The sequence below is a fragment of the Tachypleus tridentatus genome, chromosome 9 (genome assembly GCF_004210375.1).
Source record: "Tachypleus tridentatus isolate NWPU-2018 chromosome 9, ASM421037v1, whole genome shotgun sequence".
Classification (NCBI taxonomy): Eukaryota; Metazoa; Arthropoda; class Merostomata; order Xiphosura; family Limulidae; genus Tachypleus; species Tachypleus tridentatus.
In genome coordinates this window covers 12,765,521-12,785,682 of record NC_134833.1, presented here as the reverse complement: position 1 = coordinate 12,785,682, position 20,162 = coordinate 12,765,521, and the positions used below count along the sequence as shown (strand labels likewise).

Below are 20,162 nucleotides of genomic sequence, written 5' to 3'. Positions count from 1 at the left end.
AGAAACATCAAGGCCAGACTGAAGTTTGCCAGAGAGAATGTAGACAAAGACCAGGACTTCTGGAATAATGTTTTTTGGACACATGAGTCCAAAATTGAATTATTTGGACACCAGAACAGAGGATATGTTTGGCGTAAACCAAATACAGCATTCCAGGAAAAGAACCTCATACCAACTGTAAAAGCATGGAGGTGGAAGTGCCATGGTTTGGGGCTGCTTTGCTGCAGCAGGACCTGGACAGCTCACAATCATAGAATCCACCATGAATTCTTCTGTGTATCAGAGGGTGCTTAAGGATCATGTGAGACCATCTGTATGAAAATTAAAGCTGAAGGGGAACTGGACCCTGCAACACGACAGTGACCCAAAACATACCAGTAAATCCACCAAGGACTGGCTGAAAACTAAGAAATGGAGAGGAATGGTCAAGTCAAAGCCCAGACCTTAATCCCATTGAGATGCTGTGGGGTGACTTCAAACGGGTTGTACATGCAAGAAACCCCTCAAACATCTCACAGCTGAAAGAATTCTGCATTGAGAAATGGGGCAAACTTTCTTCAGACCGATGTCAGAGACTGGTAGATGGCAACAAGAAGCGTCTCACTGCAGTTATTTCAACCAAAGGGGTATTAGGCGGTAGGGTGTCCTAACTTTTTCCTCAGTTAGAATATGCATTTTTGTAGAATTACATTCATAGAAGATCTTGGAAAGTCTTTTCTTCAATTTTACTTATTTAGTTATATTCCTATAATCTCTCAGTATTGTTGAAATTGAGATTAAATATCTATATATCCAAATATGTTACAAAAAATACACAGGCTTTCATAGGGTGTCTTAACTTTTTCACGTGACTGTATATCACCTCCTGAGGCCTGCACAGCTTCCACGTGCGATGAACGAGAATTACATTAATGTACGTATGTATATAAATCAGAGTTGTCCATTTGTCTGTTTGGTGTCACAAAATGTTGAGAATGGATGGCTGAATCAATTTCTAAAACATTTCGTAAAGAAACTCAGGCGCACTCTCTAAAGATGGATAACTACTGGACGAACGCTTTGACTATGGCACTCAATAACATTTTAATCCCTTAACTGTATAGCTAACAGAAGTATGTAGCAAAACAGAAGAAGCTGACGGAAAGTACTATAAAAAAGACGCTAATACCGCGCATAGCATGATTGACTTTATATTAGCTGGAATGTTCATGGGGCTGTCTTATTCTGCACTAGTACCCATGCTATTTTACCTTATATATTAAATAATCCATAACTTGCGCACTGCACTGGAACATTTAAATGTTGATTTTTCAAATATTAATGTAGAATTTATTATAAATTGTAGTTGTTGTGAATTAGATGGGGGGACATTTTACTCTATCTTGGGAATCCATTGTGCCTAATCTTATAGGTAAATTCACCTCCAGAAGAGATACTTATGACTGACAACTTTCAGTTGAGAACCTTATTACGTTTTAAAACACGCTAGTGTTAACTGGTGAAAACCGTATTCAATGTCTTATCCACCATCCCGTACATACATGTTCATAAATAAAACTTAATCCAAGGGTAAATACTCGTTACTTGATAATGTAAAGTATCACAGTTTGGCCAGAGTATTAATTAAAAACTTGATTACTTTCAATCATGTATTGAAGATTAATCACGTTACTTATCCTGTGCTTATGAATTATATATAATATTTGAAAATGTAGTACTGTTAAAACCATAAGACCTTTAATTATGGTAACCTGTTTGAATTGTGGAGAGGCCTGGCATAATTTGGTGGTTAGGGCGTTCGAATCGTAATCTGAGGGTCAATTCTATTATTCATTAATTGGTAAAAAAGTTGGCGGTGGGTGGTGCCGACTTCCCTCTAGTCTAGCCCCCACTGGTACAGCGGTATGTCCCCTGATTTACAACGCTAAAATCAGGGGTTCGATTCCCCTTGGTGAGCTCAGCAGATAGCCAATTGTGGCTTTGCTATAGAAACACACACACACATATATCCCAGTCTATCACTGCCAAATTAGGGGACGACTGGCGCAGGTAGTACTCCTGTGACTTTGCGCGAAATTCAAACCAAACAAAAAACCTTTGTTGGGGGTAAAATACACGACAGAATTTATGACATGTAATATTTATCGCGAATACGGACTTTTTAATCTGCCCTTTCAAACAAGCTTTAAGAACACTTCGGTAAAATACATAGTCATTATGTATACAAAAAATACATTTGAAAGCAACTGATAATTGTAAAATATCAACGAATCATTGCAAAGTAAAATATAAAAATTTGTTTGTAGTCAAGCACAAAGCTATACAACGGGCTAGTTGTGCAGTGGCCAACACGGGTATCGAAACTAGGTTTCTAGCGTAATTAGTACGGACTTCCCGCTGTGTCACTAGAGTTGAGTAAGGAATAAAATAACTCTGGAGAAATAAAGATACTATTTAGGCAACATGTCCTTCACTACATGTCGGTAAAGGTTGTTTAGCTTTTTTTAAAATTTTAAATCTTTATCACTCTATATGTAGATTTTTATTTCTATTTTAAATAACTGTTAAGGCCGGAAATGGCCAGGTGATTAAAGCACTCGACTTGTAATCTGAGGATCGTAGGTTCGAATCCCCGTGGCACCAAACATGCTCACCCTTTCAGCCGTGAGGGAAGGGCTTTATAATGTTACGATCAATCCCACTATTCTTTGGTTAAAGAGTAGCCCAAGACTTGGCGGTGGGCGATGATGACAAGCTGCCTTCCCTCTAGTCTTACACTGTTATATTAGCGCAGACAGCTTTTGGCAAAATTCAAAACAAACAAACAAACAATAACGATTAATATCCACTAAATTTCACTTAAATTATTAAAACTTGAGAAAACGAGCATCGCTGCTCATGGATCTCTTTAAAGATCTTTAAAAAACATATCATGATTCGGGTGGTTTGTTTTTGAATTTCGCGCAAAGCTACACAAGGGCTATCTGCGCCAGCCGTACTTAATTTAGCAGTGTAAAACTAGAGGGAAGTCATCACGATTCACCGACAATCCTTGGGCTACTTTTATACCAAAGAATAGTGGTATTGAGCGTCACATTATAACTCCCCCCATGGCTAAAATGGCATCTTTGGTGTGACAGGGTTTTGAACCTGCAACCCTCAAATTACGAGTCGAGTGCCTTAACCATCTGACCATGTCGGACCATTGTCACGATTTCGAATAATTTATTTAATGGTAAAGCAATATTAATCCAAGTATATACATAAATTAAAATTAACTTGGATACTTATAGCTCCAAATTCCATTTATTCTCCACGAAATGGACGTGAATGTTATCACCGCCCTCTGAAGCTTCAAAGGTATTGAAAACTAAAATGGTTTATGATTTATGTCTTTCAATTGTATACACTTCATAGTAAATATTACCCCGAGTCATTCACTCTAAACAGGACACTGGATTTATTGATAATTTAATCAAAGCTGTTGATAAAAGAATCATTAAAATAAATGAGATATATATTCAAATACGTGGTTGTTTTTTAAATTACTGAAACATCGGTATATAAAACAGTCCTACATTTCTCTCGTGTCTCTAAAAAATATTAATCATTTATAAATTATCACATCTAAACACCAGAAACGATCACGTCTTAAGAGATTTTGAGTGCTTGTTTGAAGTTAAGCACAAGGTAATGTGCTCTGTCCACTACAGGTATCGAACCTCTGATTCTGGTATTGTAAATGCCACTGGGGTTTCTAAAGACATAATAACACTTTAATGAACATTACATTTAATTGACTTACGACCGGAAACTAATGGTTAACCAGACACCAGGTTTTATTATTTCAGCATTTTAAGTGCTATTGGCTCAAAATTCATGGATTTATCCAGAACTGACCTTTCAGTTAAAAACAGATTTGAAATTGTCACCAATTAAACTGTGCGATTATCCTTTAATAAAAGGTATTGTCCAACTATATATTTCATTGTTGACTCTTATCTTGCATGATTTGGTATCACAATAACATTTACCAAGTTATTATCAGTGTTATTATTACGTAGCACCTCACATACAAACTACGCAATTACGGATCACGCCTCATCAGTAGAAGCTTATAATATTAGTTGGAGTACCCGTCTATTGGACGGGTGAAATAACAACTCATTTTAACAGAGGATAGAAAAACGTGTTTCTGTTGTTTTCCCCCTTAACTTGATAAACATTAAAAGCTCAATAAAATACGTACAGTTACCAATAATGAAAAGAAAGACATGCTGTTTTCGAAATTTCTATCAATATGAAATTAGATGGGGGTCAAAATCCTCTTTCATAACGATTTTCGTGTCATCCTCTTTCACTGTGTCAAATCTGTTGTTGATTGATCGACAATTGTGGAAACGTTTAAGGAAATGATAGATATAACACAATGGTTTGTTTGTTTCCACACACACTAATCTTTATATCACAAATAAGATTATCTACTGTGCTGGTTTACGTATTGTGTTATATAATTTCCTCGCTTCTTACGATACCACGTTTTTTAAAAAAACAAAATTAAAAAAACTGTTGAGGAAAATATTTATTTTTTTAGTTTTTATGTTAAGTACAAACACACAAGAGGATTAACGACATTGTTGTGTTTTTAATGTGTAACTAGGGGTTACACAGAGAACTAACTTTACTATCAATATTAATTGTCACGTTCGGAGATGGAACAAAGATACTTTCTGGTTCTAAACAAGGGTTAGAATTATTGATTAGAAAGGTTGCTTATCAAGTTTAAACGTTATCACAGAAATCACCCAAGAGGCTTAACTTCCTTACAAAGACACCACAGTTAATGACTGTCAACGAGTCTTTAATGGATGCAAAGTGTTATATCTACCATCAGCTGGTATAACAACAGCGTACAAAATACATATTCGAGACGCTACTGTCAGAAACTTCCGTTGGGGTAGCAAATAGTTAATGCAAGTGCTGCTACATTCCAGATGTCGTTTGTGTTTCCAGATTAATTACATTCACCACAATTTATCATTAAATTGGTCACAAATACTGATTCGTATATATTATTGGTACATATACATTGCTGACAAATCGCCTCACTAGTTCGTTGTTCGTCAGTAGCTTACTAAAAGAGTGCTTGTAATGTATGTTCAAACACCTTTCAATCCGAGAACTCATTCTGAGCCTTTGTTAATGGAATGTTTAAAATTTAGTAAACCTATTAGCCATTCTACCTCTTATATCTTTATGGAAATCCCTTGATGTGTGTGATGCTAAAATCAAGTTCCACTTCAATCTAATTCATAAAATGATTTAACAAACTAAAACGCTGTAAGTTAAGTCCTCATTTCTAATTCAAGCTTGAACAGTTCACCTAACGTTACTAAAATGAACTAAATAGTTCCACCGGAAGACACAAAGTTGAACATCGTGAAGAAGCTCCAGGAAACAAACAATTATCACAGATTATTACCGTGTATGTATGTTTCTTGAAACTTAGACCACAGATTATTATCGTGCATGTATGTTTCTTGAAACTTAGACCACAGATTATTACCGTGTATGTATGTTTCCTGAAACTTAGACCACAGATTATTATCGTGTATGTGTGTTTCTTGAAACTTAGACCACAGATTATTACCGTGTATGTATGTTTCTTGAAACTTAGACCACAGATTATTACCGTGTATGTGTGTTTCTTGAAACTTAGACCACAGATTATTACCGTGTATGTATGTTTCTTGAAACTTAGACCACAGATTATTATCGTGTATGTGTGTTTCTTGAAACTTAGACCACAGATTATTATTGAAACTTAGACCACAGATTATTACCGTGCATGTATGTTTCTTGAAACTTAGACCACAGATTATTACCGTGCATGTATGTTTCTTGAAACTTAGACCACAGATTATTAACGTGCATGTATGTTTCTTGAAACTTAGACCACAGATTATTAACGTGTATGTGTGTCTCTTGAAACTTAGACCACAGATTATTACCGTGCATGTATGTTTCTTGAAACTTAGACCACAGATTATTACCGTGCATGTATGTTTCTTGAAACTTAGACCACAGATTATTACCGTGTATGTATGTTTCTTGAAACTTAGACCACAGATTATTATCGTGTATGTGTGTTTCTTGAAACTTAGACCACAGATTATTACCGTGTATGTATGTTTCTTGAAACTTAGACCACAGATTATTATCGTGTATGTGTGTTTCTTGAAACTTAGACCACAGATTATTACCGTGCATGTATGTTTCTTGAAACTTAGACCACAGATTATTACCGTGTATGTGTGTCTCTTGAAACTTAGACCACAGATTATTACCGTGCATGTATGTTTCTTGAAACTTAGACCACAGATTATTAACGTGTATGTGTGTCTCTTGAAACTTAGACCACAGATTATTACCGTGCATGTATGTTTCTTGAAACTTAGACCACAGATTATTACCGTGCATGTATGTTTCTTGAAACTTAGACCACAGATTATTACCGTGTATATATGTTTCTTGAAACTTAGACCACAGATTATTATCGTGTATGTGTGTTTCTTGAAACTTAGACCACAGATTATAATCGTGTTTGTATGTTTGTTCAAACTTAGAACACATATCCTTACCATGTGTTTCTTGAAACTTAGACCAAAGATTATTACAGCATATGCGTGTCTATTGAAACTTCATATTGAATGTTCTCATAAATAATTGTTAATTACATGTGTTTCTTAATGTGTTATACACATATATATTTATATTATCAAAGTTCTTATCGTGTATTTCACAGATTACACAAGAACGGAAACAGCTTTCTCTATCATCAGTTTGTGTTTGATGCTGATGGGTGTCGGGTTTTCTGTTTACACATTTACAGAGCCCAGATATATGTTCAAGAGACTAGCCGGAGGAGTCCACTTTATCACAGGTAACTTTACACATTTCCAAAGGAAGATACATGTTCTAGACGGAGTAGCCAGAAGAGTCTACTTTATGACAGGTAACTTTACACATTTACAGAAGTAAGTAACATGTTCTAGAATCTAGAAAGAGTAGCCAGAAGAATCTACTTTATAACAGGTAACTTTACACATTTACAGAAGTAAGTAACATGTTCTAGACAGACTAGCCAGAGGAGTCTACTTCACGACAGGTAACTTTACACATTTACAGAAGTAAGGTACATGTTCTAGACAAACTAGCCAGACGAGTCTACTTTATAACAGGTAACTTTACACATTTAAAGAACTAAGGTACATGTTCTAGACGGACTAGCCAGAGGAGTCTACTTTATGACAGGTAACTTTACACATTTACAGAAGTAAGGTACATGTTCTAGACAGACTAACCAGAGGAGTCTACTTTATAACAGGTAACTTTACACATTTACAGAAGTAAATAACATGTTCTAGAATCTAGACAGAGTAGCCAGAAGAGTCTACTTTATCACAGATAACTTTACACATTTACAGAAGTAAGGTACATGTTCTAGACAGACTAACCAGAGGAGTCTACTTTATGACAGGTAACTTTACACATTTACAGAAGTAAGATACATGTTCTAGACAGACTTGCCAGAGGAGCCTACTTCATGACAGGTAACTTTACACATTTACAGAAGTAAGTAACATGTTCTAGAATCTAGAAAGAGTAGCCAGAAGAGTCTACTTTATAACAGGTAACTTTATACATTTACAGAAGTAAGTAACATGTTCTAGAATCTAGACAGAATAGCCAGAAGAGTCTACTTTATGACAGGTAACTTTACACATTTACAGAAGTAAGTTACATGTTCTAGACAGACTAGCCAGAGGAGTCCACATTATGACAGGTAACTTTACACATTTACAGAAGTAAGTAACATGTTCTAGACAGACTAGCTAGAGGAGTCTACTTTAGGACAGGTAACTTTACACATTTACAGAAGTAAGATACATGTTCTAGACAGACTAGTCAGAGGAGTCTACTTTATCACAGATAACTTCACACATTTACAGAACTAAAGTACATGTTCTAGACAGACTAGCCAGAAGAGTCTACTTTATCACAGGTAACTTTACACATTTACAGAAGTAAGCTACATATTCTAGACATACTAGCCAGACAGAGTCCACTTTATGACAGGTAACTTTACACAATTACAGAAGTGAGATACATGTTCTAGACAGACAAGCCAGAGGAGTCTACTTTATGACAGGTAACTTTACACATTTACAAAAGGTACATGTTCTATACAAATTAGCCAGAGAAGTCTACTTTATGACAGGTAAGTTTGCACATTTACAGAAGTAAATAACATGTTCTAGACAAACTAGTCAGAGAAGTCTACTTCATGACAGGTAACTTTACACGTTTACAAAAGTAAGGTACATGTTCTAAACAGACTAGCCAGACGAGTCTACTTTATAACAGGTAACTTTAAACATTTACAGAAGTAAGGAACATGTTCTAGACAAACTAGTCAGAGGAGTCTACTTCATGACAGGTAACTTTACACGTTTACAAAAGTAAGGTACATGTTCTAAACAGACTAGCCAGACGAGTCTACTTTATAACAGGTAACTTTAAACATTTACAGAAGAATAGCCAGAAAGGTCTACTTTGCAGACAGTAACTTTACATGTTCATGTTCTGAACAAACTAGACAGGTAACTTTACACTAGCCAGAAAAGTCTACTTTATCACAGGTAAGTTTACACATTTACAGAAGTAAGTTACATGTTCTAGACAGACTAGACAGAGGAATCTACTTTGTGACAGGTAACTTTACACATTTACAGAAGTAAGGTACATGTTGACAGACTAGTCAGACGAGTCTACTTTATGACAGGTAACATTACACATTTACAGAAGTAAGCTACATATTCTAGACATACTAGACAGACGAGTCTACTTTATGACAGGTAACTTTACACATTTACAGAAGTAAGGTACGTGTTCTAGACGGAATAACCAGACGAGTCTACTTTATGACAGGTAACATTACACATTTACAGAAGTGAGATACATGTCCTATACAGACTCGCCAGAGGAGTCTACTTTATAACAGGTAACTTTATACATTTACAGAAGTAAGTAACATGTTCTAGAATCTAGACAGAATAGCCAGAAGAGTCTACTTTATGACAGGTAACTTTACACAATTACAGAAGTAAAGTACATGTTCTAGACAAACTAGCCAGAGGAGTCTACTTTACAACAGGTAACTTTACACATTTACAGAAGTAAAGTACATGTTCTAGACAAACTAGCCAGATGAATCTACTTTATCACAGGTAACTTTTCACATTTACAGAAGTAAGATACATGTTCTAGACATACTAGCCAGACGAGTCTACTTTATGACAGGTAACTTTACACATTTACAGAAGTAAGGTACGTATTCTAGACAGACTAGCCACATGAGTCTACTTTATGACAGGTAACTTTACACATTTACAGAAATAAGGTACATGTTCTAGACAAACCAGCCAGAGGAGTGTACTTCATGACAAATAACTTTACACATTTACAGAAGTAAATAACATGTTCTAGAATCTATACAGACTCGCCAGAGGAGTCTACTTTATGACAGGTAACTTTACACATTTACAGAAGTAAGGAACATGTTCTAGACAGACTAGCCAGAGGAGTCTACTTTACAACAGGTAACTTTACACATTTACAGAAGTAAAGTACATGTTCTAGACAAACTAGCCAGATGAGTCTACTTTATCACAGGTAACTTTACACAATTACAGAAGTAAGATACATGTTCTAGACAAACTAGAAAGAGGAGTCTACTTCATGACAGGTAACTTTACACATTTACAGAAGTAAGTTACATGTTCTAAACAGACTAACCAGAGGAGTCTACTTTATGACAGGTAACTTTACACATTTACAGAAGTAAGGTACATGTTCTAGACAGACAAGTCAGAGGAGTCTACTCTGTGACAGGTAACTTTACACATTTACAGAAGTAAGATACATCTTCTAAAAAGACTAGCCAGAAAAGTCTACTTTATAACAGGTAACTTTACACATTTACAGAAGTAAGGTACATGTTCTAGATAGACCAGCCAGAGGAGTCTAATTTATGACAGGTAACTTTGCACATTTACAGAAGTAAGTAACATGTTCTAGAATCTAGACAGAGTAGCCAGAAGAGTCTACTTTGTGACAGGTAACTTTACACATTTACAGAAGTAAAGAACATCATCTAGACAGACTAGCCAGAGGAGCCTACTTCATGACAGGTAACTTTACACATTTACAGAAGTAAGGTACATGTTCTAGACAAACTAGCCAGAGGAGTCTACTTTATAACAAGTAACTTTACACATTCACAGAAGAAAGGTACATGTTCTAGACAGACTAGCCAGAGGAGACTACTTTATAACAGGTAACTTTACACATTTACAGAAGTAAGGTACATGTTCTAGAATCTAGACAGAATAGCCAGAAGAGTCTACTTTATGACAGGTAACTTTACACATTTACAGAACTAAGATACATGTTCTAGACAGACTAGCCAGAAGAGTCTACTTTATGACAGGTAACTTTACACAATTACAGAAGTAAGATACATGTTCTAGACAGACAAGCCAGAGCAGTCCACTTTATAACAGGTAATACACATTTACAGAAGTAAGTAACATTTACAGAAATAAGGTACATTTTCTAGACAAACTAGAAAGAGGAGTCTACTTCATGACAGGTAACTTTACACGTTTACAAAAGTAAGGTACATGTTCTAAACAGACTAGCCAGACGAGTCTACTTTATAACAGGTAACTTTAAACATTTACAGAAGTATAGTACATGTTCTAGACAGACTAGCCAGAAAAGTCTACTTTATCACAGGTAACTTTACACATTTACAGAAGTAAGTTACATGTTCTTGACAGACTAGTCAGAAGAGTCTACTTTATGACAGGTAACTTTACACATTTACAGAAGTAAGGTACGTGTTCTAGACGGAATAACCAGACGAGTCTACTTTATGACAGGTAACATTACACATTTACAGAAGTAAGTTCCATGTTCTAAACAGACTAGACACATGAGTCTACTTTATGACAGGTAAGTTTGCACATTTACAGAAGTAACTAACATGTTCTAGAATCTAGACAGAATAGCCAGAAGAGTCTACTTTATGACAGGTAACTTTACACATTTACAGAAGTAAGGAACATGTTCTAGACAGACTAGCCAGAGGAGTCTACTTTACAACAGGTAACTTTACACATTTACAGAAGTAAAGTACATGTTCTAGACAAACTAGCCAGATGAATCTACTTTATCACAGGTAACTTTTCACATTTACAGAAGTAAGATACATGTTCTAGACATACTAGCCAGACGAGTCTACTTTATGACAGGTAACTTTACACATTTACAGAAGTAAGGTACGTATTCTAGACAGACTAGCCACATGAGTCTACTTTATGACAGGTAACTTTACACATTTACAAAAGGTACATATTCTATACAAATTAGCCAGAGGAGTCTACTTTATGACAGGTAAGTTTGCACATTTACAGAAGTGAGATACATGTCCTATACAGACTCGCCAGAGGAGTCTACTTTATAACAGGTAACTTTATACATTTACAAAGAGTACAGTTTATACTCATAGTTCTAAACAGACTAGCCAGAGAGTCTACTTTATAACAGGTAACTTTATACATTTACAGAAGTAAGTAACATGTTCTAGAATCTAGACAGAATAGCCAGAAGAGTCTACTTTATGACAGGTAACTTTACACATTTACGGAAGTAAGGTACATCTTCAAGATAAACTAGACAGAGGAGTCGAACTTATGACAGGTAACTTTACACATTTACAGAACTAAAATACATGTTCTAGACAGACTAGCCAGAGGAGTCTACTTTATAACAGGTAACTTTACACATTTACAGAAGTAACATACATGTTCTAGACAGACTAGTCAGAGGAGTCTACTTTATCACAGATAACTTTACACATTTACAGAAGTAAGGTACGTGTTCTAGACGGACAAGCCAGAGGAGTCCACTTTATGACAGGTAACTTTACACAATTACAGAAGTAAGATACATGTTCTAGACAGACAAGCCAGAGCAGTCCACTTTATAACAAATAACTTTACACATTTACAGAAATAAGGTACATGTTCTAGACAAACTAGAAAGAGGAGTCTACTTCATGACAGGTAACTTTACACGTTTACAAAAGTAAGGTACATGTTCTAAACAGACTAGCCAGACGAGTCTACTTTATAACAGGTAACTTTAAACATTTACAGAAGTAAAGTACGTGTTCTAGACAAACAAGCCAGATGAGTCTACTTTATCACAGGTAACTTTACACATTTACAGAAATAAGGTACATGTTCTAGACAGACTAGCCAGAGGAGTCTACGTTATGACAGGTAACTTTTCACATTGACAGAAGTAAGATACATCTTCTAGACAGACTAGCCAGAGGAGTCCACATTATGACAGGTAACTTTACACATTTACAAAAGGTACATGTTCTATACAAATTAGCCAGAGAAGTCTTCTTTATGACAGGTAAATTTACACATTTACAGAAGTAAGTTCCATGTTCTAGACAGACTAGACACATGAGTCTACTTTATGACAGGTAAGTTTGCACATTTACAGAAGTAAGTAACATGTTCTAGAATCTAGACAGAATAGCCAAAAGAGTCTACTTTATGACAGGTAACTTTACACATTTACAGAAGTAAGGTACATGTCCTATACAGACTCGCCAGAGGAGTCTACTTTATGACAGGTAACTTTACACATTTACAGAAGTAAGGAACATGTTCTAGACAGACTAGCCAGAGGAGTCTACTTTACAACAGGTAACTTTACACATTTACAGAAGTAAAGTACATGTTCTAGACAAACTAGCCAGATGAGTCTACTTTATCACAGGTAACTTTACACAATTACAGAAGTAAGATACATGTTCTAGACAAACTAGAAAGAGGAGTCTACTTCATGACAGGTAACATTACACATTTACAGAAGTAAGTTACATGTTCTAAACAGACTAACCAGAGGAGTCCACTTTATGACAGGTAACTTTACACATTTACAGAAGTAAGGTACATGTTCTAGACAGACAAGTCAGAGGAGTCTACTCTGTGACAGGTAACTTTACACATTTACAGAAGTAAGATACATGTTCTAGACAAACTTGCCAGACAAGTCTACTTTATAACAGGTAACTTTACACATTTACAGAAGTAAGTAACATGTTCTAGAATCTAGACAGAGTAGCCAGAAGAGTCTACTTTATGACAGGTAACTTTACACATTTACAGAAGTAAGGAACATGTTCTAGACAGACTAGCCAGAGGAGTCTACTTTATGACAGGTAACTTTACACATTTACAGAAGTAAGGTACATGTTCTAGACAGACCAGCCAGAGGAGTCTAATTTATGACAGGTAACTTTGCACATTTACAGAAGTAAGTAACATGTTCTAGAATCTAGACAGAGTAGCCAGAAGAGTCTACTTTATGACAGGTAACTTTACACATTTACAGAAGTAAAGAACATCATCTAAACAGACTAGCCAGAGGAGCCTACTTCATGACAGGTAACTTTACACATTTACAGAAGTAAGGAACATGTTCTAGACAGAGTAGCCAGAGGAGACTACTTTATGACAGGTAACTTTACACATTTACAGAAGTAAGGTACATGTTCTAGACAGACTAACCAGAGGAGTCCACTTTATGACAAATAACTTTACACATTTACAGAAGTAAGGTACATGTTCTAGACAGACTAGCCAGAGGAGTCTACTTTATGACAGGTAACTTTAGACATTTACAGAAGTAAGGTACATGTTCTAGACGGTCTAGCCAGAGGAATCTTCTTTATGATAGGTATCTTTAGACATTTACAGAAGTAAGGTACATGATCTAGACAGACTAGACAGAGAAGATCTACTTTATGACAGGTAACTTTACACATTTACAGAAGTAAGGTACATATTCTAGAAGGACTAGCCAGAGGAGTCTACTTTAGGACAGGTAACTTTACACATTTACAGAAGTAAGGTACATGTTCTAGACAGACAAGCCAGAGGAGTCCACTTTATCACAGGTAACTTTACACATTTACAGAAGTAAGGTACATGTTCTAGAATCTAGACAGAATAGCCAGAAGAGTCTACTTTATGACAGGTAACTTTACACATTTACAGAAGTAAGGAACATGTTCTAAACAGACTAGCCAGAGGAATCTTCTTTATGATAGGTATCTTTAGACATTTACAGAAGTAAGGTACGTGTTCTAGACAGACTAGCCAGAGGAGTCTACTTTATAACAGGTAACTTTACACATTTACAGAAATAAGGTACATGTTCTAGACAGACTAGCCAGAGGAGTCTACTTTCTGACAGGTAACTTTACACATTTACAGAAGCAAGGTACATGTTCTAGACAGACTAGCCAGAGGAGTCTACTTTATGACAGGTAACTTTACACATTTACAGAAGTAAGGTACATGTTCTAGACAGACTAGCCAGAGGAGTCTACTTTATGACAGGTAACTTTACACATTTACAGCAGTAAGGTACATGTTCTAGAATCTAGACAGAATAGCCAGAAGAGTCTACTTTATGACAGGTAACTTTACACATTTACAGAAGTAAGGAACATGTTCTAGACAGACTAGTCAGAGGAGTCTACTTTATAACAGGTAACTTTACACATTTACAGAAGTAAGGTATATTTTCTAGACATACTAGACAGAGGAGCCTACTTCATGACAGGTACCTTAATACATTTACAGAAGTAAGGTACATGTTCTAGACAAACCAACCAGAGGAGTCTACTTTATAACAGGTAACTCCTTACACATTTACAGGAAGGTAACATGTTCTAGACGGTCTAGCCAGAGGAGTCTACTTTATGACAAGTAACTTTACACATTTACAGAAGAAAGGTACATGTTCTAGACAGACTAGCCAGAAGAGACTACTTTATGACGGGTAACTTTACACATTTACAGAAGTAAGTTACATGTTCTACACAGACTAGCCACATGAGTCTACTTTATGACAGGTAACTTTACACATTTACAGAAGTAAGGTACATGTTCTAGACAAACCAGCCAGAGGAGTCTACTTTATGACAGGTAACTTTACACATTTACAGAAGTAAGGTACATGTTCTAGACAAACTAGCCAGAGGAGTCTGCTTTATAACAGGTAACTTTACACATTTACAGAAGCAAGGTATATTTTCTAGACATACTAGCCAGAGGAGCCTACTTCATGACAGGTACCTTTACACATTTACAGAAGTAAGGTACATGTTCTAGACAAACTAACCAGAGGAGTCTACTTTATAACAGGTAACTTTACACATTTACAGAAGTAAGGTACATGTTCTAGACGGTCTAGCCAGAGGAGTCTACTTTATGACAAGTAACTTTACACATTTACAGAAGTAAGGTACATGTTCTAGACAGACTAGCCAGAAGAGACTACTTTATGACGGGTAACCTTACACATTTACAGAAGTAAGGAACATGTTCTAGACAGACTAGCCAGAGTAGTCTACTTTATAACAGGTAACTTTACACATTTACAGAAGTAAGGAACATGTTCTAGACAGACTACTCAGAGGAGTCTACTTTATAACAGGTAACTTTACACATTTACAGAAGTAAGGTATATTTTCTAGACTTACTAGCCAGAAGAGCATACTTTATGACAGGTACCTTTACACATTTACAGAAGTAAGGTACATGTTCTAGACAAACTAACCAGAAGAGTCTACTTTATAACAGGTAACTTTACACATTTACAGAAGTAAGGTACATGTTCTAGACGGTCTAGCCAGAAGAGTCTACTTTATAACAGGTAACTTTACACATTTACAGAAGTAAGGTATATTTTCTAGACATACTAGCCAGAGGAGCATACTTCATGACAGGTAACTTTACACATTTACAGAAGTAAGGTACATGTTCTAGACAGGCTAGCCAGAGGAGTCTACTTTATGACAGGTAACTTTACACATTTACAGAAGTAAAGTACATGTTCTAGACAGACTAACCAGAGGAGTCCACTTTATGACAGGTAACTTTACACATTTACAGAAGTAAGGTACATGTTCTAGACAGACAAGTCAGAGGAGTCTACTCTGTGACAGGTAACTTTACACATTTACAGAAGTAAGATACATGTTCTAAAAAGACTAGCCAGAAAAGTCTACTTTATAACAGGTAACATTACACATGTACAGAAGTAAGGTACATGTTCTAGACAAACTTGCCAGACGAGTCTACTTTATAACAGGTAACTTTACACATTTACAGAAGTAAGTAACATGTTCTAGAATCTAGACAGAGTAGCCAGAAGAGTCTACTTTATAACAGGTAACTTTACACATTTACAGAAGTAAGGTACATCTTCTAGATAGACCAGCCAGAGGAGTCTAATTTATGACAGGTAACTTTGCACATTTACAGAAGTAAGTAACATGTTCTAGAATCTAGACAGAGAAGCCAGAAGAGTCTACTTTATGACAGGTAACTTTACACATTTACAGAAGTAAAGAACATCATTTAGATAGACTAGCCAGAGGAGTCTACTTTATAACAAGTAACTTTACACATTCACAGAAGTAAGGTACATATTCTAGACGGACTAGCCAGAGGAGTCTACTTTATGACAAGTAACTTTACACATTTACAGAAGTAAGGTACATGTTCTAGATAGACTAGCCAGAGGAAACTACTTTATAACAGGTAACTTTACACATTTCCAAAAAAAGGAAAATATTCTAGACGGATTAGCCAGAGGAGTCTACTTTATGACAAGTAACTTTACACATTTACAGAAGTAAGGTACTTGTTCTAGATAGACAGCCAGAGGAGACTACTTTATAACAGGTAACTTTACACATTTACAGAAGTAAGGTACATGTTCTAGAATCTAGACAGAATAGCAGAAGAGTCTACTTTATGACAGGTAACTTTACACATTTACAGAAGTAAGGAACATGTTCTAGACAGACAAACCAGAGGAGTCTACTTTATAACAGGTAACTTTACACATTTACAGAAGTAAGGTACATGTTCTAGACGGTCTAGCCAGAGGAGTCTACTTTACGACAAGTAACTTTACACATTTACAGAAGTAAGGTACATGTTCTAGACAGACTAGCCAGAGGAGACTACTTTATGACAAGTAACTTTACACATTTACAGAAGTAAGGTACATGTTCTAGACAGACTAGCCAGAGGAGACTACTTTATGACAGGTAACTTTACACATTTACAGAAGTAAGGTACATGTTCTAGAATCTAGACAGAATAGCCAGAAGAGTCTACTTTATGACAGGTAACTTTACACATTTACAGAAGTAAGGAACATGTTCTAGACAGACTAGCCAGAGGAGTCTACTTTATGACAGGTAACTTTACACATTTACAGAAGTAAGGTACATGTTCTAGACGGTCTAGCCAGAGGAGTCTACTTTATGACAAGTAACTTTACACATTTACAGAAGTAAGGTACATGTTCTAGACAGAGTAGCCAGAGGAGACTACTTTATGACAGGTAACTTTACACATTTACAGAAGTAAGGTACATGTTCTAGACAGACTAGCCAGAGGAGTCTACTTTATAACAGGTAACCTTACACATTTACAGAAGTAAGGTACATGTTCTAGACAGACTAGCCAGAGGAGTCTACTTTATGACAGGTAACTTTACACATTTACAGCAGTAAGGTACATGTTCTAGAATCTAGACAGAATAGCCAGAAGAGTCTACTTTATGACAGGTAACTTTACACATTTACAGAAGTAAGGAACATGTTCTAGACAGACTAGCCAGAGGAGTCTACTTTATAACAGGTAACTTTACACATTTACAGAAGTAAGGTATATTTTCTAGACATACTAGACAGAGGAGCCTACTTCATGACAGGTACCTTAATACATTTACAGAAGTAAGGTACATGTTCTAGACAAACTAACCAGAGGAGTCTACTTTATAACAGGTAACTTTACACATTTACAGAAGTAATGTACATGTTCTAGACCGAATAGCGAGACGAGTCTACTTTATAATAGATAACTTTACACATTTACAGAAGTACATGTTCTAGACAGACTACTTGCAGAGGAGTCTACTTTATGACAAGTAACTTTACACATTTACAGAAGTAAGGTACATGTTCTAGACAGACTAGCCAGAAGAGACTACTTTATGACGGGTAACTTTACACATTTACAGAAGTAAGGTACATGTTCAAGACAGACTAGCCAGAGGAGTCTTCTTTATGACAGGTAACTTTACACATTTACAGAAGTAAGTTACATGTTCTAGACAGACTAGCCACAGGAGTCTACTTTATGACAGGTAACTTTACACATTTACAGAAGTAAGGTACATGTTCTAGACAAACCAGCCAGACTAGAGAGTCTACTTTATGACAGGTAACTTTACACATTTACAGAAGTAAGGTACATGTTCTAGACAAACTAGCCAGAGGAGTCTCTACTTTATGACAGGTAACTTTACACATTTACAGAAGTAAGAGTAACATGTTCTAGAATCTAGACAGAGTAGCCAGAAGAGTCTACTTTATGACAGGTAAATCCTTACACATTTACAGAAGTAAAAGGTACATGTTCTAGACAGACTAGCCAGAGGAGTCTACTTTATAACAGGTAACATTCACATTTACAGAAGTAAGGTACATGTTCTAGACGGTCTAGCCAGAGGAGTCTACTTTATGACAAGTAACTTTACACATTTACAGAAGTAAGGTACATGTTCTAGACAGAGTAGCCAGAGGAGACTACTTTATGACGGGTAACCTTACACATTTACAGAAGTAAGGTACATGTTCTAGACACACTAACCAGAGGAGTCTACTTTATAACAGGTAACCTTACACATTTACAGAAGTAAGGTACATGTTCAAGACAGACTAGCCAGAGGAGTCTTCTTTATGACAGGTAACTTTACACATTTACAGAAGTAAGGTACATGTTCTAGACAGACTAGCCAGAGGAGTCTACTTTATGACAGGTAACTTTACACATTTACAGAAGTAAGGTACATGTTCTAGACAGACTAGCCAGAGGAGTCTACTTTATGACAGGTAACTTTACACATTTACAAGGAAAGTAAGAGTACATGTTCTAGAATCTAGACAGAATAGCCAGAAGAGTCTACTTTATGACAAGTAACTTTACACATTTACAGAAGTAAGGTACATGTTCTAGACAGACTAGCCAGAGGAGACTACTTTATGACAAGTAACTTTACACATTTACAGAAGTAAGGTACTTGTTCTAGATAGACCAGCCAGAGGAGACTACTTTATAACAGGTACACTTTTACATTTACAGAAGTAAGGTACATGTTCTAGTAATCTAGACAGAATAGCCAGAAGAGTCTACTTTATGACAGGTAATACTTACACATTTACAGAAGTAAGGAACATGTTCTAGACAGACTAGCCAGAGGAGTCTACTTTATAACAGGTAACTTTACACATTTACAGAAGTAAGGTATATTTTCTAGACATACTAGACAGAGGAGCCTACTTCATGACAGGTACCTTAATACATTTACAGAAGTAATGTACATGTTCTAGACGGTCTAGCCAGAGGAGTCTACTTTATGACAAGTAACTTTACACATTTACAGAAGAAAGGTACATGTTCTAGACAGACTAGCCAGAGAAGACTACTTTATGACGGGTAACCTTACACATTTACAGAAGTAAGGTACATGTTCAAGACAGACTCAGCCAGAGGAGTCTACTTTATGACAGGTAACTTTACACATTTACAGAAGTAAGTTACATGTTCTACACAGACTAGCCACATGAGTCTACTTTATGACAGGTAACTTTCACATTTACAGAAGTAAGGTACATGTTCTAGACAAACCAGCCAGAGGAGTGTACTTCATGACAGGTAACTTTACACATTTACAGAAGTGGTACATGTTCTAGACAAACTAGCCAGAGGAGTCTGCTTTATAACAGGTAACTTTACACATTTACAGAAGTGAGTAACATGTTCTAGAATCTAGACAGAGTAGCCAGAAGAGTCTACTTCATGACAGGTAACTTTACACATTTACAGAAGTAAGATACATGTTCTAGACCGACTAGCCAGAGG

General features: G+C 36.0%; 1 protein-coding gene across 3 annotated transcripts in view; it reads left to right on the top strand.

Moving 5' to 3' along the window:
* The window catches only part of LOC143224764 (transmembrane protein 114-like), a 126,531-nt gene that overhangs the window by 80,018 nt on the left and 26,351 nt on the right, over nucleotides 1–20,162 (top strand). For 2 of the 3 annotated variants that reach the window (XM_076453038.1, XM_076453037.1), the window contains exon 4: nucleotides 6,806–7,015. In XM_076453038.1, coding sequence (XP_076309153.1) covers nucleotides 6,806–7,015 — 210 coding nt within the window. The remainder of the gene's footprint in view (nucleotides 1–6,805; nucleotides 7,016–20,162) is intronic. The other variant, XM_076453039.1, reaches the window with a different exon arrangement.